This window comes from Cimex lectularius, unplaced genomic scaffold (genome assembly GCF_000648675.2).
Source record: "Cimex lectularius strain Harlan isolate CLEC.00 unplaced genomic scaffold, Clec_2.1 scaffold507, whole genome shotgun sequence".
Lineage (NCBI taxonomy): Eukaryota > Metazoa > Arthropoda > Insecta > Hemiptera > Cimicidae > Cimex > Cimex lectularius.
Window position 1 is genome coordinate 18,989 of NW_019394203.1, and position 27,680 is coordinate 46,668.

Below are 27,680 nucleotides of genomic sequence, written 5' to 3' on the forward strand. Positions count from 1 at the left end.
TGTAATTGAAATTTGTGAAGGAGGCTGGCTCGGAGCTAAGACTCGGTTGGCTGAGGGGAGATATAACATATTGCTTCTGAGACTCCTATTGTTAATCTAACTCAATACTGAGCAGTAAAGGCGTCACTTGAAACCTGCCGCGAGGAGATGATTTTAATTACTGCAACATCCCTTCCTCCAGCATCAAAATGCGAGCTTGAGTGACACCAGTGGGTGATTTATAGTGAGTGAGTTACGCCGACTAACTGACAACGACTATTGGGCCCCCAACGCTTGCACAACACAGCCTAAACTCGTTACCCCGTTGATTAATCCCACTTACCTATCGATCCTTTAAGAGTTTAACCCCGTTGTCTCTATCAGTCCCTTGTTATCGTTTGCAACCGGAATTCTCCCAAGGAAATTTTCGCCCGCTCCTCTCAAATCCGTTTATTCGTTAATCAGTTTATGTTAATGTGCTCTAAATCCACGTTTAGGCGGGTGTCCCAAACCTTGGGGAAATAATCTTATATCGTATTATGTTTCATTTAGGAAATACGATTGGTATTGTTAATACAAAAATAATAGGAAAGGATACCAAGAAAACATTTTAAAATCATTCATAAATTTAAAAAATATGTATATGACTATTTTAAATTAAAACCATCGCCTTCCATTGCGCTTAAGTATTTCTGTCTTCAGTTTGTAAAAATGTTAGTGTAAATTTTTCAAATTTTATTATAATCTACAATTTTTGGTTATAGTGGGTCATTTGAGCATAAATAACGACGATACATAAAAGATATGTACAACTAATTACATATTTACATTGAGGTGAACAAATATTTATTATTATTCTCCCACCTCACTTCATGTCAATTAAAAAAAAAATGTACTTGACGTCCACCCCTACCGCTCACAAAATAGGTTTCTAGGTCGGTTCAGACGTCGGCGAGGTAAGTTACTGACAATGGGGGTTTTGTGCAGTGTTACTTTTCGTATTTGCTTTTGGCTACTTCAACTACATATTGGACTATAAGGTTGTTGTGATTAGTAATATTTCTTATATAGAAAGGATATTATATTCAACGAGCATTGAAGATGGTTTAGAAGTTTTGGTATTGTAAGAAATGGATAAGTTGGAGTTAAACTTTACAACTTTTTGGGACTTTTTTTAGAACGGGTTCCATATAGTCGATTGTTCATGTATAACCCAAAGAAGTGGACTGCATTAGCTGGTCGGAGAGGGATCTACTACTAGTAGATGGGACTATTGGTTATTTGGTTATCCAACGTAGGGTTAAATTACATTTATACATTTTCGTGCGTTTATTGTCATGTTCATTGCTTGAACTACTCAATGGATGTGACATGGATTTGCCAATTTCTGGTTGAAATGAAAAATGAATGAGAACAACGGTATCATCTGCATAGATGGTAAGTAGACAAGTATATGGTAGTTTCAGAAAGGGAAGGAATGTCCGCGGTGTATACTATGTACACAATGGAACTGTCTTGGGGTAGCCATGAATCTTTGCGATATCCGGCTGATAGAGAGGAGTAGCTGATGTTTTTTTTGCAAGTGGATCCACTTCTCCATGTGTTACTACTCATGAATGTGTTTGAGCCCGGTAGAGATCTGTTTTGCATGCCTAAATTTAATAATTTGGACTTACAACTGAGAATCACATACGAGCTCATAATATCGTTCAGTTAATGTTAAAAATGTTGTTTTGTGTCTTTTTATCAGCCTAGCCCAGCTTCATCGTCATCAAACAAAGTGAAAAATAACGAGGCGGGAATAAGTTTCTTTGTATGCAATTTTTTTATATCAATATTTGAAACAGCTCCGTAAAACGGTACTTTTTAATTTTCAAAAAATATAATTATAATCCAACACAACTAGAAAATATAGTTAATAATACGCTAATTATTAAGTACATAAATTTCGTGATATGTATTTATACTTATTTTTTATAAATAATAATAGTGAGTGGTTCCAAGATGATATTTATTTTTAACCACAGCTCGATGTATTGTCGTTCAACGAACAGCATTCACCCCAGGTATAGACCCATCCTGAAACGAAAAAGTTATCAGTTTTAAACAAAAAATCATATTGGTATTAAAAATATTGAAACTAAAAAATTTTTCCCAGTTCAAAATATGAATGAGATGAGGACATTAAGAAAAACAAAGAAAGCTGGCGACCGAGATTTTGTGTTATTGGTTATATTTAGGAATATCATAAACAATGATATATTTTTTATACTGTATGCTTGGACCTAACAATAACACTACAGCCCGCACTCCACTCGAAGGGCATGTCTACGAGAAGCCAGCCAACACTGTCACCACATTTGTTGAAAGATTAAGGGGTGAGGTGTCGGAGCAATCTTTTTTAGGCAATGGGGAAGCTTCTTGGCATGGTGGTTGACCAAGCTTGAGCAATATGGTCAGAACTGACAGAAAAGTTGGAGTGAAACTCCAGAAAGCTAGAAATGTAAACGTTTATATAGAAAGTGAAGTTAGCAATTTAATAAGAAGCTTGTTTCCCAGGGCTTTTAGCTACAATTGATGAATTAGTTGGAAATTACATGGCTTGGTGGTAGTCCATCTGTTCAAAATGTCAAAATATGTAGATCGAAGTAATGTTTTGTGCAGTGTTAGTTTGTGCTTTACAGATTTGACGAGCTAGTATAGTTTCTCTTGCTTGTGTGAGGCTACTACATGTCAGAATTGTGTCGTCAGTCCTAAGTATTTAACTTTCGTAAATGTCAGTAGTTCGTTACTGTTGATCTATAAACGAATAGACATATAAGATTCTTTTTATCCTAGTAGCTATATTTTCCATATTTTGCATAATTTTTTGAAGAGCTTAAGTGAATCGGCGGTACAGGTAAAGATTCTGTTGAGTTGTAGCGGCATGTAAATAGTATAAATAGTTTATATATAGGGCAAAGAATGCTCCCTTATTGGACGTTGGATGGGATTGGTTTCGTCTCTGAAACGTCTCTATAAGATAGGAATTTATGTAGTTTTTGAGTTAGTTAAAGTTTAGTTTTAGGATTAGGCAATAATGAGTGGGAAGGAACGGTTTCTAGTTTAGTTAAAATCTTGTACCATTTTTCACAACCAGAGCAGTCCTTTCTGTAAATCAGAAGACATCGTCAACAACCCTATAGCATTGAATCATCGAAAGACGAGGACAAGAAATTATGTAAAACTATGCTGGGCATAGATAACTTAGGAGATACAATTGCGATAACGTCTGTACAGGGTGCAGGGGGTTGGGATTACTTTGTTACGATCATCTCGGACGAGAATAGCTTTAAAAGACGTCTTTTGAATATGTTCAATTGACTAAGAGTTTTATGGCGTTCAGGTATGAAAGTGATTATAAAAAATTTTCTTAGGGGAGGAAAGTATGAGGTACGTAGGGTTGGATTATAAACGATAGTTTTAAGGAATACTAATTTTGATGTGAGACAAATCAGACTGCTGTGTAGGTTTAGTCCTAACTTGCCGTGATGGCTGACGTTTATGTTGACAGATGAGAGGAGTGCTGTTTTTCGGCGTACGTTCAACTGTAATTTGTGCTCATTAAGCAGTTTCATTTTCCATATTTGGCACTATTTTTTGATAAGCTCAAGATGCTTCTGGATATTACACAAGTGTCTTGGGTAGGATTCGAATTAGGAAATTATGAGACGATTGTGGTATTGTCGATATAGGATGTAAGAGTATTGGGATGCATATGTAGGCAAACAGTGTAAACAGTAATTATAACAAGGCCAAGAATATTCCCCTGTGGGAAGCCGGATCGACAATGTCTCTATTCCATAGGATTTTAAGATCTTTACTAAAGTAGTGGGCTTTAGTTTGACGTAACTCCTTTATGCCCGACGTTGGGTCACATGTAAGAACTATGTCAATTTGAAGCATTGATGACCCGTCGAATGTGAACGAAGTGTTTTTTTTTGCACATTACTGGGAGAAAGATGATTGGTCTGTACAAGAATAATGTTAAAATTTAAAAAAATGTGCAAAATTGTTTAAGTTAAATCAAATAGATATTTTGGAAGAAAAAAGTTGTTTTAGAAAGTAATAATTCTACAAGTATAGCAACAAGCCAGACACAATCGGTTTGTAGTGGCAGTAAATAGCACCATGGAAAAAATTAATTACTTCAAGTTTAAAAAAATGAAAATTAAACTATATATTTTAATTATATATATACACTTCAATCCAAAATATAGCAGATAATAAGATTCTGAAGAATCGTTGTGACCTATTCTCACCTCGAGGTGTTGCCGTTTTGCGTTTAGTTCGTCACAGCAGGTGCAGTCATCCGTTGAGCTTCTCGGCTGTTTCTGACGTCCAAGACACTCCTGAACAAATTACCTCTAATTAGACCTTTTGCTTACAATAAATTTTAAAAGGTTGCAAGGCTGTTTCTAATTACCTCTGAGTGCTCGGCGTCCTCCCTGGGTCTCTTCGGTTTCACGCCCTAGAAAAAAAGTGATTCGATTGTTGGTTTTGAGTAGTGAAACGATTTAAGACATAGTAACAAAAAGATCTTGTTGGCGATCAATAAATTCTTTTAAATCAATAAGAAAGCCCACCCACAAGACTAAAAATGATACGAATTCAGCCAAAATTAATAATCTGCCATTTTTCAATACGATGGACTTATCCATTATGTAAATTGAAAGGGGGGTCGTTTAAACAGAGGGGGGATTGGAGGATCCGTTAAATAGCTAGATTGATGCCACGTATAAATAAAAGTCGAGCCTCGAGTTCGATTAGTGGAGGAACACTTAAAGAGCGTTTGTCTCGCCCCTTGAGAGAGCTAAGTCGAGCGATAAAATGCCAATCGCTCTTGTCACTATCCTCCAAATTAAACAGGTTCAGTTGAAACCAACGCCAAAAATTAAAGTACATTTTTAAGCGAAAAATGTTATCAGAACTACAGGAGATTTTTCGTATTCCCAAACTGAAAATGATATTACAGAGGTTTAAAATATTAAATTTTATTAAATTCATTATATTTTGTGATCCGATTGACCAAATAACTTCTTTCAATTAATTAATCTTTATGTAAGGTATTGGTTGAAATGAAAAAGAAGTGTCACGAGGAGGATTCGAACCCACGACCTTCGGCTAAATACGCCACTGCTCTAACCACTTGAGCTATCGTGACTTCGATCCACTCGGGTTCACTCAAATATCGCTCGTATCCAGCTCGTGAAACTGCTTTTTCATTTCAACCAACACCTTGCATAAAGATTAATTAATTGAAAGAAGTTATTTGGTCATCAATCGGACCACGAAATATAATGGAGTTAATAAGTAAAACGAAGTGTATCTTCACTAAAGCTTTCCGTGGCCATATCATTTGTCGCCCAGAATCGAATCCTTATTACACGAAATTTGAAAAATGGCAAAAAAGAGGGAAAATTCGAAAGGTACGTTGAGATGGGAAGTTGGTGTCCGAGTGGATCGAAGTCACGATAGCTCAAGTGGTTAAAGCAGCGGGTGCGGCGTATTAAGCCGAAGGTCATGGGTTCGAATCCCGCTCGTGACACTACTTTTTTCATTTCAACCAATACCTTGTATAAAGATTAATTAATTAAATTTTATATTGTGATTCATATCGTTAGTGTAAGTACCACACAAAAATAATTCAGGGAAAACAGTAGAGGTTTTTAATAAAAGGGCAAATGCGAAATTATTGTGATATTCCCCTCATATTTTAAAAGAACACTTGTTATGCAATTATTTAAAAGTGAATCAATATTAGCCATCAATAGGTATCGACCCATTTTTTTATCCATAATTTTGCAAAAATCATGGAAAAATATATCAAAAATAGATTAATTAAATTCCTTTACAAAAATTATACAATTCTAATAATCAGTTTGGTTTTCTTCCTAACGTCATGAAACAAAAGGGTTAAGAAAACATTTGACTCTATTGACCATACAATCCTAATTCAAAAGCTATCTAAAATTGGTATGAATAGAACTCCTTTTAATTTATTTAAATAAAATGTTTCTGGGGGGGCTCAGAAAACAGCAAATTGGATCTTGCTGTAGTACACTATTATGAATTAAATGTGGGATACCACAAGGTACACTTTTAGGTCCTATCTTTTTTCTTTATCTACATTAACCATTTATTAACATTGGACATGTCTGGTAAAAATTTTAGTTATTCATGATGACGCTACTAATATTTATTTAGCAAAAATTAATTGAAATTACTATCTCTATTTGTACTATATCTAAAATTTGTATATAAAAGCTTAGCTTGACTAAAATTCTCTGCTTTTATTTAAAAAAAAAGAAACTAACGTTACTTCATTTTCATTAAAAAAACATCACATTTAAACGAGTAAAATATATTTTACAGTAGTACAGGGACATTTTAAATTGTTCCTGCTATTTCCTTTTGTAACTAAAGTAAAATACTTAGGCGTACTACCAACATTTAAACTGAAATTTTCAGATGAACAGATTAGTAAAGAGAATAAGAAAACTTTTTTTACAAATATTCGAATTTTCAAAAGCATTTTACTTTTTTCTACTTTAAAATCAGGTAATTTCGCGTTTCCATATTATATATCATCGGATTAGGGTGAAGGGAAGAACTCGTAAGAATATATTATGCGCTCTAAAACTCATTTCAAAATTGTCTAATAAAAATAATTTTAAACTATCGACGAATATAAAACACGGAAATATTATACAAGGAATCTAAAGTTTTAAATTTAAAACAGTTATTTTTTAAAATGTTCATGTCTTCATAAGTTTAAATATAAATTATTTTATAAGTCTTTAAACTTATACCACACAAGATTAGACTATTAGAGTGATTTACTAAAAATAAATACAACTAAAGACTATACTTTATCTTATAACATGGTATTTAAATATATTTACAAAATAGAATTAATATCAGTAATTTCGGAACTTTAACCAGTTAAAAAAAATTTATACATTCATACATTATTGAATCAAGAGGCTTTTTCTTTTCGTTTCACAAAGGCTTTTTTTTCTAAATGAATACTATTTTTCACTTTTGTTTTTTATAATAAAAAGACATTGCTAACTGTACAACTCATAATTAGCCGGCACAAGTATTTATACTTATACAAAGCAGGCTTTAATGACAGACATAAAGTAATTTTAATGTAATAATTATGTGTTAATTTTTTTATGACTCGACTTTGAATCCAAAAAACTGTATTATATTTATTTAACTGTATATTACAGTATGGCGAAATAAAGATTTATTATTTTTATTGTTTGAGTACCTTGAGTTCTTCATCAGCGGGATCATGAAAATGATCTGTAGTTAGGTTTGTCTATGCAGCATGTTTTAGTTATCACATTTTTTAAAACGTAGCTATTTTATAGTTTTTCACCATTTATTTAACAAAACATTATTTGTTGGGACATAGGGTTAAGTGGTTCAGGTGTCGCGGGACAACAGATCAATGCCTGAGGGACCCGCTTTGTAAAATAAATGTAATTTTGACATTACCGTATTCCCCGGTACGACCCGTTCAAGGTTATCAAGTTACCATTGTGATAAAGCTCTAGATATCGGGGTGCTTTGTTTTGTTATTAATTCGTGACTCTTTGGGCTTTCTTTGAACCCTAATGACATTTGGGCGACATTATTCTTTCGGAATTACTTGTCCTCTCTTTCTCGGTGATATTATTATTATTATTATTATTATTATTATTATTATTATTAATATTAATAATAATAATAATTATAAATGTTGCTCAAATCTTTCCCACTTCTATTCGGTTATATTTTAGTTATTCCGCCAAAAATCACGTAAAATAAATTATAATTATTTTGGCAATATATTGTATATTTTTCATCATGAATCATGTATTAAAAAAAATAAAAACTGAAAAGTAACCTTATTCCATAAACTAACTCCTTTGATTGTTTCCTTCTGTACCACTGTTCTTCACAGTATTGTTAATTTTTTGTATTTCTAAAAATAAACTTCGTTATTGGAGAACGCCCAATTAATACTTTTCCATACTATCTTTTCTTTCCAGATTTTCAAAGATTTTCGAAGTCAAATCTTCATAATACGAGAAAATACCTTGTCTGTCACTTTTCATCTGGCCACATTACAATCTCTTTCGTTGTGCAAAGACGAAATTCAAATTTAATACGAATCAACCTTCTTATTTGAATCTTAGTTATAATAATTTAAAATATAAACCCATGTGATTATTGTATATTTTTAAGATTAATTCTTTACGTCGTTGATGTGCCCCAAAAACATTTCTCAATTTGCATAATTGCATAAACATCTTACATTCTGGATAAACATTGACGATATACATACTTTAAAACCGGGTATGGGGCTCATGGGTAATTTTACCTTACTTTTTACCCAGCCTTCTTTTTGGATAAAGTGTATTTTCAAAAACACTCCTTCCTGAATGTTGCATTTTTTCACCTGAAACAGAACAACAATAACCAACTTTTTGAAACTTTTCTTTGATAATTACCCATCGTGTGTTATACAGGACGTAAGCTTACGAGCGTATGGGATACACAGGTAAAAAATGATTTTTGTTAACTTTATTTTATTTGGCTTGAACTACTTAATCCCACGGTAATAATTTATTTGTGGTTCTCTCTTATTAGAGAGATCTTTTAATATTATCTCCTTTTTCTAGAAAATGTTAAAAGATTGCTAAATTGACTGAGAAGGGTATCTATAAAAAGGAGATATTATTAACTGACTGAAAAAATTCGCTGATATGGAGCTCAAAACGGACTTCCCAGCGGGAATGTGAAAGGATAAAAGATCCAAATTGGATGAGGAGGAACTCAGAGGAGCTTGTAAAAGGTGAAGTAGAAAGGTTGAAAAACTGCCAAATTTTCTAACAAGCTCAAAAGAGTCTTTCCAACGTGAGTAAAAATGGATAAAACATTCCAAATTGGATGAGGAGGAACTCAGAGGAGCTTCTAAAAGTGAGAAAGAAGTTATACAAAACTGCCAAATTTTCTGACTAGCTGGGAGAAGCTGAAAGAATTAGTGCAGAAACTGCCAAATTGGCTAAAAAGAACTGATAGAAGCACCGAAAGGCCTTTCCAATTTGAAGCAAAAATGCTGCCAAAATAGCTGGGAAAAAGCTTGATAAATTGACAAACCTTTCTCTAGGTGAAGAAGACATATTACAATAACGGCCATATTTTCTGAAGAGTTCGAGGAGCTAGAAAAGATTTTCCCGTCGTGAAATTGGCAGGATATAAAACCAATTGTTTGGGAGCAAAAGCGATGTATAGTTTAAAAAACACAGATCTAGAGTCATTCGTTTAATCACATTCCTCCTAGTGGCAGAGTATTTTACATATATTTACAGAAAGTTAATAAATTAGACTAAATAAACACTGGAAAATTTTTTTTTGTGAGTAAAAAGTTTTTCGTAAAGTTTACCAAGGGAAAACTTTTTTTATTTATGGCGCGAAGACCCGTTTCAGTTAAAAGAAAACTATTTAGAATCTTTTTTTTCCTTTTAACTATATATCTGTAAGTATCCTTATAGAAACAAAAATGCTCGTTTGTCCTTTCAAAAACTTGACATTTTATTATTGTTTTAAATCAATTATCAAGATCCAGAGACAAAAACATTAAATAAAGTTTCAATTAATTATTCTTTATAAAGGGTATTGGTTGAAATTAAAAAGTTAGTGCCACGAGCGGGACACCTACCTTTCGAATTTTCCCTCCTTTTTTGACATTTTTCAAATGTCGTGTAATCAGGTTTCGATTCTTCGCGAAAAATGAAATGGCCACGGAGAGCTTTAGGGAAGGGTAGGTTGAGGTGGGAAGTTGGTGTCCGAGTGGATAGCTCAAGTGGTAGAGCAACGGCGTATTTAGCCGAAGGTCGTGGGTTCGAATCCCGCTCGTGACATTGACTTTTTCATTTCAACCAAAACCTTACATAAAGAATAATTAATTGAAAGAAATGATTTGGTAAAACGAAGTATATCTTCACTAAAACTCTCCGTAGCCATTTCATTTGTCGCCGAATTCTGATTACACGACATTTGAAAAATGGCAAAAAAGGAGGGAAAATTTGAAAGGTAGGTTGAGGAGGGAAGTTGGTGTCCGATTGGATCAAAGTCACGATAGCTCAAGTGGTACAGCAGCAGTGAATGTACCCGAAGGTCATGCGTTCGAATCGCGCTCGTGACGATAACTTTTTTATCTCAACCAATAACTTACATAAAGACTAATTAATTGAAAGAAGTGATCAATCGGATCACAAAATATAACGAATTAAATAAAGTACTGTACAATCAGTTAATTTACGCTTCACCTCGATATAAAATGCAGTGTATTCATTATTATATGGTAATAAAAATGCCGTTGTTAACGGAGAATAGTATTTTTTTAATCAACGGAGCTTCTTTATTACAAAATATAAAACAATGTTTGCATTTGCAACGTGAGTCGATTTGTCTTCTGTTTCACCTTAGAACGTCTACCTCTTAGCTATCTGTCTTCAACATCGAGAAGCATTAGCTCGCCGGCGAGGCATATTTCTTTGATGAGAATGTCTTAATAGGGTCGTAAAACGTAAACTTCCGTTTAAATCAGCAGGACCGGAAATAGTCAGGAAGTCCCTCGGAACGGAATTTTCAATTACTGAAGCGATAAATTTATTAAATTCAAAGTGTTAATCTATTCGGCGCGTGAGTGGGGTCGAAGGCAGTAAATTTGGAGATAGGTCGCCGGAGACATTATTGTATTTTAATTCGGGTGGGTTTTGTGGTCCGGACGGGCACACTAAATATCCTACCGAATTCCACTGTCTGGTGAACGTGTGCGTGCGTGTGTATGTGTATGTGAGTGTGGTGAGGGCGGGTAGATTAAAACGGAGTCTAGAGAGGGAATATAGGAAACAGTGGATCGGTGCAGACTAATGTTGCGGAAGTAAGCCGGGCTCCCTCTCTTTATTGCAAGTCCTCCTTGACATAGGGCAGGATTACAGGAGCAGGCACACCTTACTTATACACTCTCTGGATAATTACAGACTTAGCCCTCTTGCCCACATTCTCATTTAACTCGACTTTGTATGATCAGACCCAATTGTTATTACAAAGACGCCCTCCGATCGCGAGTCCTGAACGGAGACAGTTTGGCACAGTCATACCAACCCTTTGTTCACTCTGGCTCGATTCGAGTTCTTGGCTAGAATCTGTACTTTGTCCATATTTAAGTTCCATTATGGGTTTAGTTCATTATTAGTGCAGACCAAATTCCCGTGCAATTGCGTCTTTATCTCTCACTCCGATTGCAATGAAACCAAGTCAGAAATTCGAATCATGGAAACGTCTTCTTTTTGACACTGTTCTTATTACGCACGAAATTGCATGTTTTAATGGTTCACTGCCCAAAATTACATTTTTCCTATTTATTATTTTTTATGCATAAAAATAATGTGAAAATACATCATTTTTATGTGTTTACTTACAGTATTTACTAAACGAAGTAAGAGTAAATTCTCTTTTATAATGCGCTTAGTCGAAGTCTTCAGCTTCCAATTCCTGAAATCTCCAATGCAAGTATTTTTTTATGTTGTATCCGCTCCGTTCAATCACTTGCGTGTTTCACATTTTTCATTTCTCCTTCTTTCTTCGGCTTGGGAGCAAAGCAAAACCTAGCAAAAGTTAAATTCCGCGTGCAAGGCGGGTCGTCGATGACCGAATCATTTTTTCAATTTTATTTCGTACGACACAACCTTTTGAAAGAAAATAAAACTAATTTTAGTAAGGAAAATGAGAACAAAATATATTTTAAATCTATAATACATTTTGTAGCTTAGATTTTTTCAAATCTGGTGTTATATTTTTTAATTTAATTATAAAATTTAATTGTATATTTGTACATATTGGGTTTAAAATGGAAATAATCGATTGGCTACAAAATCAAAAATCAATAATAAACAATGATTAAGACAATAATTGATTTTATAGGTAAATAAAATTTTTACTTTATTAAATGGGAATTTTTATCTTTAATAAATTATTTTACACGATTTTGACTATAATAATCAAAACTATATCCATTTTAGAAAAATCCGAATTTTTTCGGTTCTACGTTCTGTAAAGCCATCTTGGAACGGCATTCATAGGCCTTGGGAATACGCATTTCTCAAGATTTTTCTGGGTGGGTCTCTCAATAACAATCGTGGTTCCTCTTAATAAGAAAATGTTATTAGGAGCCAGTTGGGAAGGTCTATAATTCCCTTTCCTAATGACGTGATATATCTAGGCCACATCTTTGACCAAAATTTGTTTGGAATCAGCAGATATTAACATCAACAAAGAGCAAAAATCGCTATTGGCAGATGTCTTTCCAGGAAAACCGAGATTTCTTTATGGACATTACAGCTGACGTTGTTCCATGTTCCATAGGCTAGAATGTTTGGGCATTACTGGAGAAATAATTACCACCATCACTGTTGCTCTGGAAGCTCTGAATCTGCCACCAGAATAAATCTTCATCCAGCAAGAATTGTACAGGCTCCCGGAATAAGGAGCAAGCAAACCGTCGGGAGGAACTTCAAGCAGACAATTTACTAGGAATGCCTGTTGACGCCGTCATCCTCAAGTCAGATTTCGTATAAAACTTCAAATGAATGTTTTCCAGTCCAGAGCCTACCAGGGCATAAGGGTCGGAGGAATAACAAATTGGCCAAGGAGAGTTCGATCAGGACATCTAGCCCTCGACCCTTTGGCGGTTTACCGTCAAAAATGTAGATCCAACAAATTATGGACTGAAGATTGCATACTACTGAGAAATATAAGTTGATAACAGTTAAAGCAAGCCTGTACTAGTAAGCCTGTAAGCATAGGGCCAGGAGAGCCCAGTAAAACGCTTTGGGATCTGGTAAAAACCTTAAACTGACTGAAGATCTCTAGGAAGTAATGTAATGCCTTCTTTCAACTTTAGCTTAACTTTAAACTTTTTTGACTTTATAAAAAACAGGGCAAAACCATTGGATTGTGGGTGCAGAAAACGTTTGATATTACAGAAATAACACGTGCCATCCGATACTACAATAAAAATCTACAACACCGTTTCTTAAATCGTTTATTGTTCGTTTTATTGAGAAGGCTTTTTCAAAGATACTCTGATCTCCTTTTTAAATTCTTTCTGGAAAAGAGATTAGAGAAAACCTATCAATTTTGGTTAAGAGGAGCCGTCCTAACGAAACGACAAAAAAGCATGTGAAGTTTAATAAAACACAAACCGAAATGAAAAAAGAAAAAAAAGTAAAAATCCTATTTTAAATAAATTAGTGTATTTGCCTTAACTATTATTTCTTCTATTTTTTTCCTATTATATTTCATCAATCTTATATTCCTAATTTTTCATTTTGATTGGAAAGCCATTTCATATCTTTTCTGAGCTTCGCCTTTTGTTTATTTTTCAAAATTACACGCAAAAAAGGATAAAAAAACTGCCAAATTGGCTGTGGACGAGCTCAAAAGAGCTCCAGCCTTCTGAACCAAACAAAAAATAAAGAAAACGCGCTGTGAAGGTTACAAATAATATGTCAGAGGAACACTAAATATGCAAATTGGACGTAAAAAGATGACTTGAAAAAATTTCGATAAAACATAAATATTACGTAAAAATTAGATAAACAGCCAAAAAAGAAAACACTATTTTCTATTTCTGTCCCCTCAATTATTTTCAACTAACTTGATTTTGGATAAAATAATACTGCAGTGCAATTTATTTTTTTTTAATTTGAGTGTTATAACTGTATATATTGGGAAAATCATAATCCTCCTTTCAAATACTTCGTTCTTGTCGATGGTTTTAAATTTATTAACAGGATACGGAGTCTTAAAGCAATAAGTCAAACATTGTACCCTTTAACTTATTTTTCGCCTCGATACAAAATAAAGCAGAAACCGAATTGTTTACAATATGGGCATGTATTTGTCCATGGGGAGTTTGCGGGACCACGTGCTAGATCTAAACGTCTCTTTGACATATTATGTAATTATCATAGGCCGGCTCGTCAAAGGGAGGCTATTGTGAAATATTTCGGAAGGGAAGCTCAAAGCTCTGGTCCAGGTATGAAGTCCAACGTGATCTCCCAGGGTCTCGAACATAGTTGGGACACCGCTGGCAAAAGGGCATAGTTAGGACGTGGAAATATTTCCCTGGGCTTTCAACCATCCTTGGCGGAAAAACAGCGAAACAGGTGATTTTTGGCAATTCTTTAGGCAAATTTAACGGTCAAAAACCCATAGAATTGCAAAGGAAACAAAACAATCGGATACTTATAGTTTCACTGCAAATTATGGAATAAGTTGTCATTAACTTGGATAGCACAAAGTAAAATTTTTAGTTCACATTTTCAAGTAACTAACTACCTACCCTCTGCGGACGAACAATAGGACCAGGTTGCAAAGGTTATTTCATTTTTTAAACATTCAGATTCGCTGTAACTTCGGTAATTGAATCACGACATGATCTAAAGGATAAGCTTATCCTTAATATTATACTTGGTAGTACTAGTAATTAATCTAATCTTAATCTAATGAAATAAAAAACGAATTAATACTTCAATTTATAAGTAATAAAATTAAAGAAAAATGAAAATTTCTTATCTTTGTATCCCTTGGCCTTTTTGTATTTAACTACCATAGAATTGTTTTTAATATATTCAACAAATTTTATTTACTTTATTAATTTGTCTTAAAAACCAATTAACATATTAATCCAAATTGAAATTTATTTTTATATTCTTTAACAACTCGGCTTTACAATTTGAAGTTTGCCTTTTTTTTAATTTATGAAAGCACATGCTTTCCACACTCCTATAGGAATGTCCTCGATAGGCTTTCACAACTAGAAAAAGTAAGAAAAAGCGCTGTGAAGGTATAAAGCACAAATCTCAAATGACAAAAGGCAAAAGCCAAGAAAAAACTTTATGTTTTAAAGAACCATTTGGCTTAACTAGTAGTTTTACTATATTTTATTGAAATTCACGTCTTTTTTTCTTAATTTCCTCATTTTTAATTTTGCTGGGAAGCCAATTTCAAAACACTTCGGAGTTCCTCCTGTTGGCTATTTTTTAATAATTTATGGAAAAAATATAGGATACAGAACTGCCAAATTTGTTGAGAAAAATCTCCGAAGTGCTCGATGGGCCTTCTCAACTAAACGAAAAAAATGTAACAAAACGCGTTGAAATAAATAAGTAAAATATACAAGAAATACAACTTATACAGCCAGCTGGGCTTAAAAAGAAGACAATAAAACAAATAATACATTAAAAGGAAATAGGATAAACAGCCAAAACGAATAAACAACTTCTATTTAAGATCACTCAATTATTGTCCAAATAACTAAATTTTGGATAAAAATACTGAATTTTTAATAAATATTTATGACATTTTATTTTAATTAACTCGTCGTTACTTTCAAAAATTACCGAACTGATTATTCAATAAACTGAGATTTATTTTTTAACGCCTTGGCACAATGTAATATTAGCCCTTTTTTAATTTATGGAGGCAGATTTTTCCTATAGGTTCTCATTCCTTTGGGAACGTTTTCTCCCTTCCCTCAATCAGGCTTTTTCTCCCTAACATCCTACAAAACTGAAAATTCTTCTAATGAAGAATATAGAAAGTTTACACGAGACACAATTTTGTAAACTTGGATGACAACAGTGTTATGAACCATAAACAAAAAAAAATGGTAAAAGCAATAGCCAATATTTGAAATATAATTGTAATTTTTATTCTCTAGAATCACCTCCGTCTGTTTTAAATACGTCAACAGGGAGACTGTCGTATTGTATTTACTCGGCTGGGGTGAGAAAGTGTCTATAATGAGGGGTAGGTTTGGGTCGGGGGCGGGTGCGGGCCAAATTCGACGTTATTACGGTCGATTAATTGCATGAACGGAGAATGGCGCGGAAGCATGTTTTCATCTTCTAATTGCAAACTTCCAGCCATTGAATGAATCTTAATTATTTCTAATTCGTAGCCGGGTTCATCCAGTCGGAAGTACAATACTCCGAACCTCTCATCCGGGCAAAATGGATCGGAGGTGAATCGCCTTACCATCGACTGTAAACAAAACATTAATTCTTATCTGTAAAGCTTTTTCCCCTTTATCTCGGAACTTTTGTTTTTATGAAAACATAAATATAATTGTGGACCTTTCGTATGTCCACACTTATGGATCTAATCATTATTATACCTAAGCAGTATATTCCAATGGACTTAAGCAGTAAAAAATCAACCCAGCTGGGATAGTCATACCAAAATGATAGTTAATGATCAAATTACAGATTCATCTCTCTTACCACAGGAGAAAATTATTATCTTGGGTATTGTATAATTTATAGCATTGAACATCTGGGTGTCGACTTCCCACATCCTTGAAGATGAAGCACCATCGTCTAGAGAAGGCTAGAAGCGCTAATTATGCTGTTAACAGTGTGTGGCGCAATGTAATGACCAGCATAGCAAGAGCATACGAGCAGCACCTCATAGCAAGTGGATACGACTAGAAAGGAAGTTCATTCAGAATCCATCCTTACATAAACTGCCGCAACCTTATCCTAAATCACAAAATTGGCTATCGCTTTTAATAACATGATAGGTGCTTCTAATTGTGGAACATAAATTTATGTCATCATCGCTTGAACAAGGTACTACTGGAACCGATTTGGACAGACGGATTAGAAGTACGGGGCACCTCTAAAATCTTCCAACACAATCGAAGTACTTTCGTTTCAAAGATCTCAAAACCTTTGTTAATGCTACTATGTCTTTAACCAACACTTCCTAATGATCTCAAAGTATCCTCCGTTCAAACCTAATTACTAGTTAATTTTCCACGTTCCACAAAAACAATCCTCACATCCTAACCCTTTAACTTGATCCATAGCAAACATAACCTACCCCTACTTCCCAGATAGGCGACTGAGATCAGTCATACCATTCTACAGTTACACCCTATGCAACCTCAAAATTCCAGAATGTACTTTTCAGTTCATGAACTAAACTTTTGGCATTCTTTTCTCCTTACATGTCAAAACAAATTGCTTTGAATAATTGAGTATTGTCTTTGTCTCAAAAATGTATGCTTTGTGTAGGGTATGTTTTAGGTACTCACGTTTGAGCGGGATCCGTCATCTTTCGAAACGGTGTCGTTCTTTTAACATTTTCTCCCTCATAGCAATATTTCAGGCGGTCGGTGCGAGGAGCGGGATAACTTATTCAATTCCGGGATCAATGAAATGCAACGGGATTTAGGGCGGGTAGGCTCCCCTTAGCGACACCGGCACGCGGAATTACAAGCAAGAGAAATATTAGAGGCATAAAGATACGGAGCGGTGAAATAAAAGAAAATTGCAAGCCTGACTACAAAGCCCGGGTGCGGTGGCAAATGAGCCTGCCCGATATATTACACAGGTCTTACGCCCATTTCCAAACATCTATTATCGATCCGATGGGATTGAACGTTTTTTTCTTTCCCACACCATTTATTTCTCCAAATTACGCCCGCCGATTCGACAATCCCCTGAGGAATTTACACCCCCCCAATACAGCCCTAAAGAACAATTGTCACTGTAATGAACCAATCCGGATATGTCAATGTATGTTTATAACATAATCCAATTGAACTTAATAATTCAAATTAAGGAGTGCCTGAACAATACATCTTCTGTTTGTTGTGCGATCAACCAGCTTTCATACGATGTTGATTGGGATTCGGGTTGTGGTCTTCAAACATACAATGTTATTATATCAACGCCCAAGCTTTCGACAAGTTTTATTGCCTTCTTCAGGGGATCTACAGAGACATAGGGACATAATCATTTAGACAGTTATAAATTGTATANTATCTATCTATCTATCTATCTATCTATCTATCTATCTCTTTCTCTCTCTCTCTATCTCTATCTCCCTATCTCTCTATCTCTCTATCCCTCCCTCTCTCCCTCTCTCTCCCCCTCTCTCTATCTCTATCTCTATCTATCTATCTATCTATCTATCCATCTATCTATCTATCTATCTATCTTTCTATCTATCTATCTATCTATTTATCTATCTATCTATCTCTTTCTCTCTCTTTCTTTCTCTCTCTCTCTCTCTATCTATCTCTATCTCCCTATCTCTCTATCTCTCTCTCTCTCTCTATCTCTCTCTCTATCTCTATCTCCCTATCTCTCTATCTCTCTCTCTCCCTCCCTCTCTCTCCCTCTCTTTCTCTATCTCTCTCTATCTCTCTATCTCCCTATCTATCTACCTCTCTATCTCTATCTTTCTATCTCTCTATCTCTCTATCTCTCTATCTCTTTATCTCTCTATCTCTCTATCTCTCTATCTCTCTTTATCTTTCTATCTCCCTCTGTCTCACTGTCTCTCTCTCTTTTTCCCATTATCACTAACTCGATATCAATCTGTCTCTTTCTTCTGGAGGCAATTAACACTTATCTTTTATATTTTTTTTCAGGTCGACCCCCAACCCGACAAATATGTTCATTCAACAAGTTTTTTTTTATTAATCCATCTTTCTTAAGTTTTAGCAGTTATGGCATAGAGCTCTGATATCGATACACGTTTCAAACACGCGGCTGTTAAGTTTGCTAGTTTTTGTTATTGTTTAAATTAATTCCAGTCTGAAGACTTTACGTGCCCTGCTGAGAACACGACACTTGGTTCTGTGAAAGGAAATGTATTAAGAAAAATGACGAGTTAGGACGTGGAGTTGGATTGATGTCCGGGGAAGATTGAGCTATAGGGACGATCTGTCTTGATAACAGGCGGGCGAAGACTAATAAGAGTGGCCGGCCGAGAATTGGCACAGAATGACAGAGTGGTTCAATAAACAGCTCCTACGACAATACGGATAATTATCACACTCAGTCAACTCGGACAAGCCGAAATTCACCAACGGAGTGCCTAAAGGCAATCTTTACAACTGAACGAATCTTATGATTTTACTGACAGACAGTGATTCTGTTCTATTCTGAATTGTTCGAATTAAGCATTTTTGAGCTTAGTGAGATGATTGTGATCTATCGATTGTGATCAAAATTAGCTTTAGCTTATAAAAATCAATAATTTTTTGAAACGACCCCTAGGTTCCAATGAACCATTTACATACGCATATACGAAAAATTTGGTGCCATTTGCTTGTGAAAATATGCTCTGCTGTTTAAGATCAATCAAAACTACCAGGATGTTTAAAATTACAGAAAATTTTAATTACAATTAACTTACAATTCCCGCAATTTGTAGCATATGATGTTGGTCTGTTTTACTCGCTGAGTTGCTCTGCCAAACTAGGTGAGGCATTTTCCTTCAGTATCAATCCCCATTACAGGATAATTAATTATTCCTCACCCAGCATACTACATGAACAAATCTCGCAAATCAAATTTAGTTATTATTTTTTGGTATGGGATGGTTGATTTTAAAATGACTGAATTCTCAATGAATAACTTTCATGTTTTTAACCTTTTATTAACAAAAGATTAAAGGGTCCCATTGCATAATACATATACTAAAATATTTACCGAATTTTAATAAAGAAGGGCATGTACAAACCAAAATTTCTCCAATTTTCGAAATGTTTGTTTAATTTCCAGTAGGAAAAGATTGATCTAATTTTGGCAGATATTGAAATTTCATTTATACAGGCATGAGAAAAATTTCAATTTATTTTTAATTTAATAATAGTCAAAAAACAGACCGGGATACAACAAAATGTAATTCAATTTGCAAACAACACTGATTATGTTAATAATGTGAACTTGAAAAGAATAACTTTTCCAAAATCCTAATAATTAATAATTATTATCAGAATAATCAGCCTTAAGATTAGGATACAAAGTCTCAATAATCTATAAAAAGAAAAATTTTCTTAACTCTATGTAAAAAAACTCAGAAAATATTTCTGAAAAAAGGCTAAGTAAACTTTTTACAACAATTTGTCAATAAAGAAAACACATTTCTGTTTTTTAACTTAATTGACCTTTTAGTGAATATTTTACGTTTAAATTTAAAACAACAAAGCCTGAAAACTCAAGATAAAATCAACTGTTTTTAACTTCCAATTAAAGTTTGTTAATTTTAAATTAACCTTTTTTTCTTCAAATTAACCTTTTTCAATTTCAAATGACACCATCTGAACTTTAAATTAAACGTTTTTAATTAAAAATTAAACTTTTTTATTTCAAATTAACTCTTTCTTGAAACCACTACAAAACCATAGGAGATGGTATGAATTATAAGCAAGAATTTTTGCAAAACATAAAATAATTGTGGTTTTGGAAGGCCATGAGAAAATTAATCAAATAGCTTTTTACTATAAAATTAACCTTTTAACTATAAATGAATCTTTTTTTAAATTTCAAATTAACCATTTTTAACTTCAAATTAACCTTTTGTAATTTCCATTTGTAAAATGTAAAATAATTGAAATTTTAGAAGACCACATGAAAGTTATTCATAGTTAAAATTAAGAATTATATAAAATTAAGTACACAAATAAAGGATTCTTATTTTAATTTAAGAATTTAAAAAACATATAAAATGGATTCTTATCTAAAATGTCACATCAAAATTAATTACAATTAAAAATAAAAAGTTACACAAAAGTAAATTTAAAAACAAAAGATTGTTGTCTTAACTTGATATTTTTAACATATAAAATAATTCTAAGAGAATAAAATAGATTGGAAGGTGAAATAAAACACCGAAAGCATGGCATAGTTTCAATACCATAATATTCATTGGACCACACCCCCGATCCCACCAAATATAACGTGAATAGTAGCTTTTGGATTAACTTTACATTAATATGGTCTTATAAGGCCCAATTATTTTATATTTCAAAAAAAAATTGCCAAATAAACAGGAATTTCATTTTTCATGTTTATATTTCAGTCCATCTTAGTTTTTTATGCTTTAAAGAAAGTGTTAATTTGAAATTAAAAAGTGTTCATTTGAAGTTAAAAAAAGGTTAATTTATAATTAAAAAAGCTTAATTTGATGTTAATAGGGTTAATGAGAGAAAAGAGCTATGTTCTGTTATCATATTTAATAGTACAATTAATTAAGGTTTTTAGTTGAGATAAAAAAGTCAATGGCACGAGCGGGATTCATACTCACGATCTTCGGCTAGATACACCGCTGCTCTACCACTTGAGCTATCGTTACCTCGATCCATTCGGACACTAACTTCCCATCTCAACCGCATCTTTTGAATTTTCCCTCCTTTTTGCCATTTTTCAAATGTCGTGTAATCGGGTTGGATTCTCGACGACAAATGAAATGGCCACGGAGAGTGTGCTATTGACTTTTTTATCTCAACTAAAAACCCTAATTAATTGTAATATATTAATTGGTCAAGCGGACCATGAAATTAGTGAATTTAATATTTAACATCATTATCATCAGGAAAAATAATCTTATTAATTATTAAAAAATATGAATAATATACTGGGGGTAGATACGTTTTTTTAAATACTGATATATGTCTGTTTTCTTTATAATGTATACGAATAAAGTTTTTTAAAATAATTTGTTGGGTTCGTGAGGAGCAGTCAAACAAACAGAACACAAATAAACAAAAAATACGCATTTTTTTTTAATATGAAACCTAGGTCGTTTAGAAGAACACGTTTCCAGTTTACAGTCCAAACAAAGCTATGGTGTTGATTGCTTTATTTTTTATGAGTTGATCTTTACCGGAAGACTGAAGGTCATAACGGATAAGAATTTCCTCCGAGCCGATCGTGTTGTTAGCTTTGATTTAGCGGGTTCATTGGCACGTTATGCATGTCCTATGGTAACGGCGAATATGACGGAGATAAATGTGTGTTGTGGAGTGGTAACACAATAAAGAGGTAATAGGTCTATTAAATAGACTTGCTTCGAAAGCTTAAAGGGTATCTCAAGCGAACGGCATTTCGTTAGAGTACCACCTAGCTCCTCTTTCCCGGACCCATAACATCCCTCATTGTACAAATTATACAATTTGCTTTGTTCCGTAATTACACAAGACATAATGCGCATAGCAAGCAAATGAACATCTTGTAAATTGTTTTCTGATTAAATATTTAATTGGAGTTTCTGTAAGCGATTACGCCACATTCCTTAATCCCGCTTATACGGACCTCATTCCTACAAATACAATTCGTAAATTGTGATTTCAGCCTCATCTCTCCTTGTTCTTATTCATTTAACCATCTTTAAGCTGCTACTTTAGGAGTGAGACAAATATACAGACAGTAGAGAGTAAATAAACAAAATGGTTACGATTACAGCTGATATTAAGGCTTTTGTAACATAGGACAAAAAATGTGTTTGCAATTTATGATATAAGCAATTAGGAACGCGTTATTAGTAAATTTACTTCTCAAAGCATAAAATGTAAATCCATTAATGGTTTGACCATCATTTGCATAAATGCTTTTCATGTTCTACCATTGAAAGTACTAAATTTTGAAAACGTAACATTATGCCCAAAACATAACAATATATTGAATTTCATTAGATCGGCAGCCACGGCATCGGTGACATGTTTGCGTAATTACCGTGATACGGAAATGACTTAAAGCGAATGACAGTAGCACAGGTTGTAATTTGATTTTAGTTCGTGGTAAAGTTATAATTGCGCTCGTACCAGTTGGTGTCCAGATTAAAAACGTTTCGTGAGGGGCTACAATTGATTCAATAGTTGAGGGTTGGGAAGATTTGACGTAGACTCAATAAAAATATGCTAATGACTAGTGGATCCTTGGCCTAATCTGTGATCGCTTAGTTGCTCGCTTCGGCACGAATCCGACCGTTCAGTCTCTGTTAGAAAGTCGATATAAGGACTCGGTTTGAACAGAACGTTACCAAATAAGAAATATAAAAGAGGGAAAGAAGAAAGATAAAACGTTGAAACAGATAAGCCCCTCGTTTAAAACTGATTGGCCGACTTAAATTCGACGTTACTTCGTGTCCTACCACCGTAATTATCGCCTTTGCTTTATTACTGGGTTTCGGGAAGATCTTACCGAAATCGAAATTTATGAAACAACATAATGAAAAAATTACTCGTAAATAAATTAGCATGTGCGGATATAAGTATGTCCATAGCTGAAACTTCAATGAAAATCTGAACGTAAGAAATAAAAAAGCAATAGCTCACGCAGTTAGAGAAGCGGCGTATGAGCCGAAGGTCGTGGGTTCGAATCCCGATCGTGACACTAACATTTTCATCTCAACCAAGATTTTACATAAAAAGAATAATTAATTGAAAGACGTAATTTTGTCAATTAGAGCACTAAATGTAATGGATTTAGTAAGAAATAAAACTAAAAATCTTCAGGCGGTACTAATTTTTTTTAATATATGACGACTGTAGATCTTTTATTGCTTGAAAAGCTCTAATTGATATTAGTGGTTAATAAGACAATACAGATATTGAACATTTAAAACTTAATTGTATAAATAGGTGGTGATTAGTGACCGTTAATCGATAATTATTCAGAAATCGTGAGATGCGGTCTGGTGTGATATAGGTTTCAGAAAACATTTTCTTTATCGTGCCAACGTTTCGATCATTATTGAGATCATCATCAAGTGACACTCTCTACACGACACGCAAGAATGGCACAATTACACAGAAGACAAACACTTTGAGCCCTGAAGATGATCTCAATAAAGATCGAAACGTTGGCACGATAAAGAAAATATTTTTCTGAAGCCTACATCACACCAGACCGTATCTCACGATTTCTAAATAAATATCGTTTAACGGTCACTAATAACACACACGTTAGTTTTTATGTTTTTCTGTTAACCCACTTTATTCGGCGGACGGAGACAACCGAAATTTCACTTTCAGAAAAAGTATTATTTATTTATTTACAATTATCGATGAATTGGATTTGATTAAAAATATACTGAGAGTCAAAATAACGTGGCTACCATTAATATTTTAAATGATCTCTTAGACGTTCGTCCATTGAATATCTTAAAACAGTATTTTGTCCTTTTTTGTAAAGCTTCTTTCTAACGTGTTTTATTTTTGTAAGTTGTACCATTTTTCGTTCCAATTTTTTTAATAATGGTTTTAAGCGGTACAGATTCGCCCGAATAGTAGGATGTATTCGCACGGTTGGAAGATCTTGATTTAAAAAATATTTAATAATCGATCAGAATTGGGCCTGTATAATTTTACTCCAAAAAAGGTAACAATATGAAACTCGACCAAAAAATATTAAACACATTTTTTTGTCATTTTGTAGCGTTATTGGTTCAAGAGAAATTCAGCCGAGCCTTCCAAAAAGGACACCCTGTATACTTTAAACGGGATACATCAGTACATATTATAATAAATTTTATTTTCTTTGAGAAAAACAACGCCAAAATGGATGTGCAAACTGCAATTTTCAAGCTGTTTCGTATGTTAATTTATAGTCTAAAGGCAAATCGGAAACAAACACCTGCTAATAAAATTTAAGGTTCTTACTATACTAACCCACCCTTTTGTTTTACAAAGTATTTGTGATGTAGTTTCTAACATCCCACATATAAACCATTCAATAGGGCTTAACTTGTTGAATGGATTAATAAACATCGTTGACGTGTTTTCTATTTCCTAAGTCACAATATTTTATCAAAAACCGTAATTGCAAACCGTAAACCGTCTGCACCTGTCAAATTAAATCATCAACTAGACCGCCCTTCTAGAAGAGTGAAAGAAGATTTTAGAATAATCCGTTTCATCTTTACATACATTGGAATAATAGATAATAATCCATGTTTACTTTCAAAAATATTAAGCCCTTATTTATAACAGAACAACAATATCTAAGGCAAAATACACAGCCAGTAAATTCATAAAATCGTTGAACAGTAACAGCGAGCTTAGAAATATTATTTTTTAATATATGTACATGTATATTTATTTAACCTTAGACAACCGGACAAAACTAATTTATGCCTTAACCGATCTGCATTAATTAACATTTTAAGGAAAACACAACAAGACATGCTAGTGAAATATATGAGTGCCATAATCTTTGGTTTAAATGGCAAATGTTCCACTTTCGTAACTCGTTCCAATTTCGATTTATCGCTTTTAAAACAGTTATTATATTTATGTCTGAATCATTGCTGAAATTTATATTTGTCATCTGGTCCAGAATGTAGTCGTAAACATTTGGAAAACATCAAATAAAATTGTTTAATAAGATTGTATGTTTTTTTACAATTGTACAGAAATTCCATTACAATATTATCATGTTTAATTATGAAACCTAGTTTCCTGAATACAGTAGGTAATTATCTAGCCTCAACTTTTATTTTGTGTTATCTACTTTTCTAGAAGCAATAAAAACAATAGCGAAAAGGAGAAAAGAAGAGTCTGTAAAAGGCCATCCAAGCCAAACGTAAAATAAAGATTGTAAGATGTGAAGTTCTGTTCCACTAAATCTATTTTTTTAGTGTATATATTTTTTTTTTTTTTTTGATATTGGTGTTTTACTGAACTTCATATCTCTTTTTCATGCAATATTTATTTTTCATTTGACTAGATTTTTTTGTTTTTACAAAAAGGATTATAATTTTGGTCAGAAGGAAGAACTCAATTGCGACAGACTTCCCAGCCGAACGAAAAATAAAAAACGAAAAATGTAAAAAAACATGTTTTTAAAGTTCAATAAGAAAAATATATAAGAAGTACTAATTAAACCAAACATATTTTTTTTAAATATAATTTTTCTTGTTTTTAACATTTTTTCGTTTGCGATTTTTGTTTTTGTTGAACTTCACAGAGCTTTTTCGTATTGGAAGGCCTTTTCAAAATATTTTTAATTTTGGCTATTTTATTAATAATTTTAATTTCTACATAAAAGAGATCGGATAAAATAAACTGCCAAATTGTCTGAGGAAAAGATCATCATTTTATATTTTATATTTTTTGTTTCCAGAAATGATTACAAATATAGCCAAAAAGAGGAGCTGAGAAGAGATTTGAAAAAGCCTTCCCAGCTAGACGAAAAATGAAGACGTTAAGAACAAAGATGTGACCATCAATAAGAAAAATAAAGAAGACATACTAATTAAGCCAAACAGTTTAATTTTTAAATAATTTTTCAATTACTTATTCTTTCCATGTAAGGCCTTGTTTGAGATAAAAAGTCAGTGTCACAAGCGGGATTCGAACTACACAAACAGCTACTGTACCACTTTTTATCTCAACCAAGACCTTACATGGAAAGAATAATTAATTGAAAGATGTAACTTGGTCAATTGAACACTAAAACATAAATGAATTAATTTTTAAATAATGATATTTTTAGTATTTGGCTATTTATCTTTTTTTTTATTTGGGATTTCCGTTTTTATTAGACTTTATAGCTCCGTTGCTTACAATCTTTACTATTCATTTGGTTGAGAAGCCCTTTTTAAAGCTTTACTTAGCTCTTCCTCAGTCCGTTAGGCTATATTTGTAATCTTTTCTCGAATAAGAGAAAGGATAATAAGAGCTAGAATTTTTTTAACACTGTCCTTTCTTTTTATCAAGAAAGGATTAACAAAATAGACAAATTGTCTAAGGAGGAGCTCAGAAGGAGGAAGAAAGCCTACCTAACGAAAGTAACAATTAATAATCTAAAACATGTTCTGTAAAGTTCAATAAAATAATAGAAAATAAATAATTTTTAAACCAATTGCACTGTGGGCCGTTTAAAAACACTGTAATTTTGTCTTACTTTCAACTAGCTCATATAAACATTCTACGATCAATGAAAGATGCATTTTAAAAAATATCAAATTACTGCATCCCAAACAAATGTCACAACATCGAACAGTTCATTGAACAATATTCAGATCACATTAACCGTACACATTAAAGTAACCATACTTAAATAATAATATAAGATTGTTATTTCACGCTAAAAATAAAAATAGTTTAAATGTAAAAGTCGGATTAAACTGTGAGAAAAAATATGGCAGTGATGTTTCTTAGAGCATTAATAAACTAGACAAAAAGGTTCAAACAAATGAAAGAATTGATAATAAATTACCACTTTTTGATTTCTCTTTGCATCCGGCAAGATCTTGCGTAAGTTGTTGTTTTTATCTGTATGGTGAACGCAGGCGAACATTTTTCTGCCTCTTCACGACGGCTTCTTGAAACTGGAACGATAGGATTGTGTTTTTCCATATCAATAACACAGACGGTTATAAGTATTAAACGGCCGAAGGGGCCACGGTGAACATCAACAAAAAGGGCTTATCAGTTTTAAAACCCTTACGGTCACAACAATTAAAGAAATTTAATCTAACATTTGACAAAATGTTTTCTCAAGTTTGTCTAAAAATACAAAATTCAAAATGGTGCAAAAAGTGTAGAATTGTAATAAAATTATGCAAATCAGAGTGTCTGTTTAAAATTTTCTTGAAAAATTAAGCAAAAAAAGTTAAGGAAATATTGCGAATTTATCTCGCACGTACAATATTTTAAAAGAAGTTGACGATCGACCTAATTAATGGATAATTAAAAATACCACGTGAAATACCTTATTTTTGCATTTTCATAGCAGGCAGATATACCAACTACTATTTTACCGCAAACACCTTGGATACAAACAGGAAAA

At 33.2% G+C, this 27,680-nt stretch overlaps 1 protein-coding gene across 2 annotated transcripts; it reads right to left on the reverse strand.

Moving 5' to 3' along the window:
• Nucleotides 1-1,816: 1,816 nt before the first annotated feature.
• On the reverse strand, nucleotides 1,817-27,248 carry LOC106664704. Of its 2 annotated transcripts, none has more exons than XM_014390646.2 (5): nucleotides 27,108-27,248; nucleotides 8,360-8,473; nucleotides 4,445-4,489; nucleotides 4,281-4,370; nucleotides 1,817-2,058 (listed from the first exon to the last, which is right to left on the reverse strand). In XM_014390646.2, the coding sequence occupies exons 1-5, from the start codon at nucleotides 27,186-27,188 to the stop codon at nucleotides 2,023-2,025; spliced, it is 366 nt and encodes a 121-aa protein (XP_014246132.1). In that variant the 5' UTR covers nucleotides 27,189-27,248; the 3' UTR covers nucleotides 1,817-2,022. The 2 variants fall into 2 exon arrangements, with proteins under 2 accessions (XP_014246132.1, XP_014246133.1); XM_014390647.2 differs by having other exon boundaries at nucleotides 8,396-8,473; nucleotides 27,108-27,246.
• Between the last annotated feature and the right edge of the window lie 432 nt (nucleotides 27,249-27,680).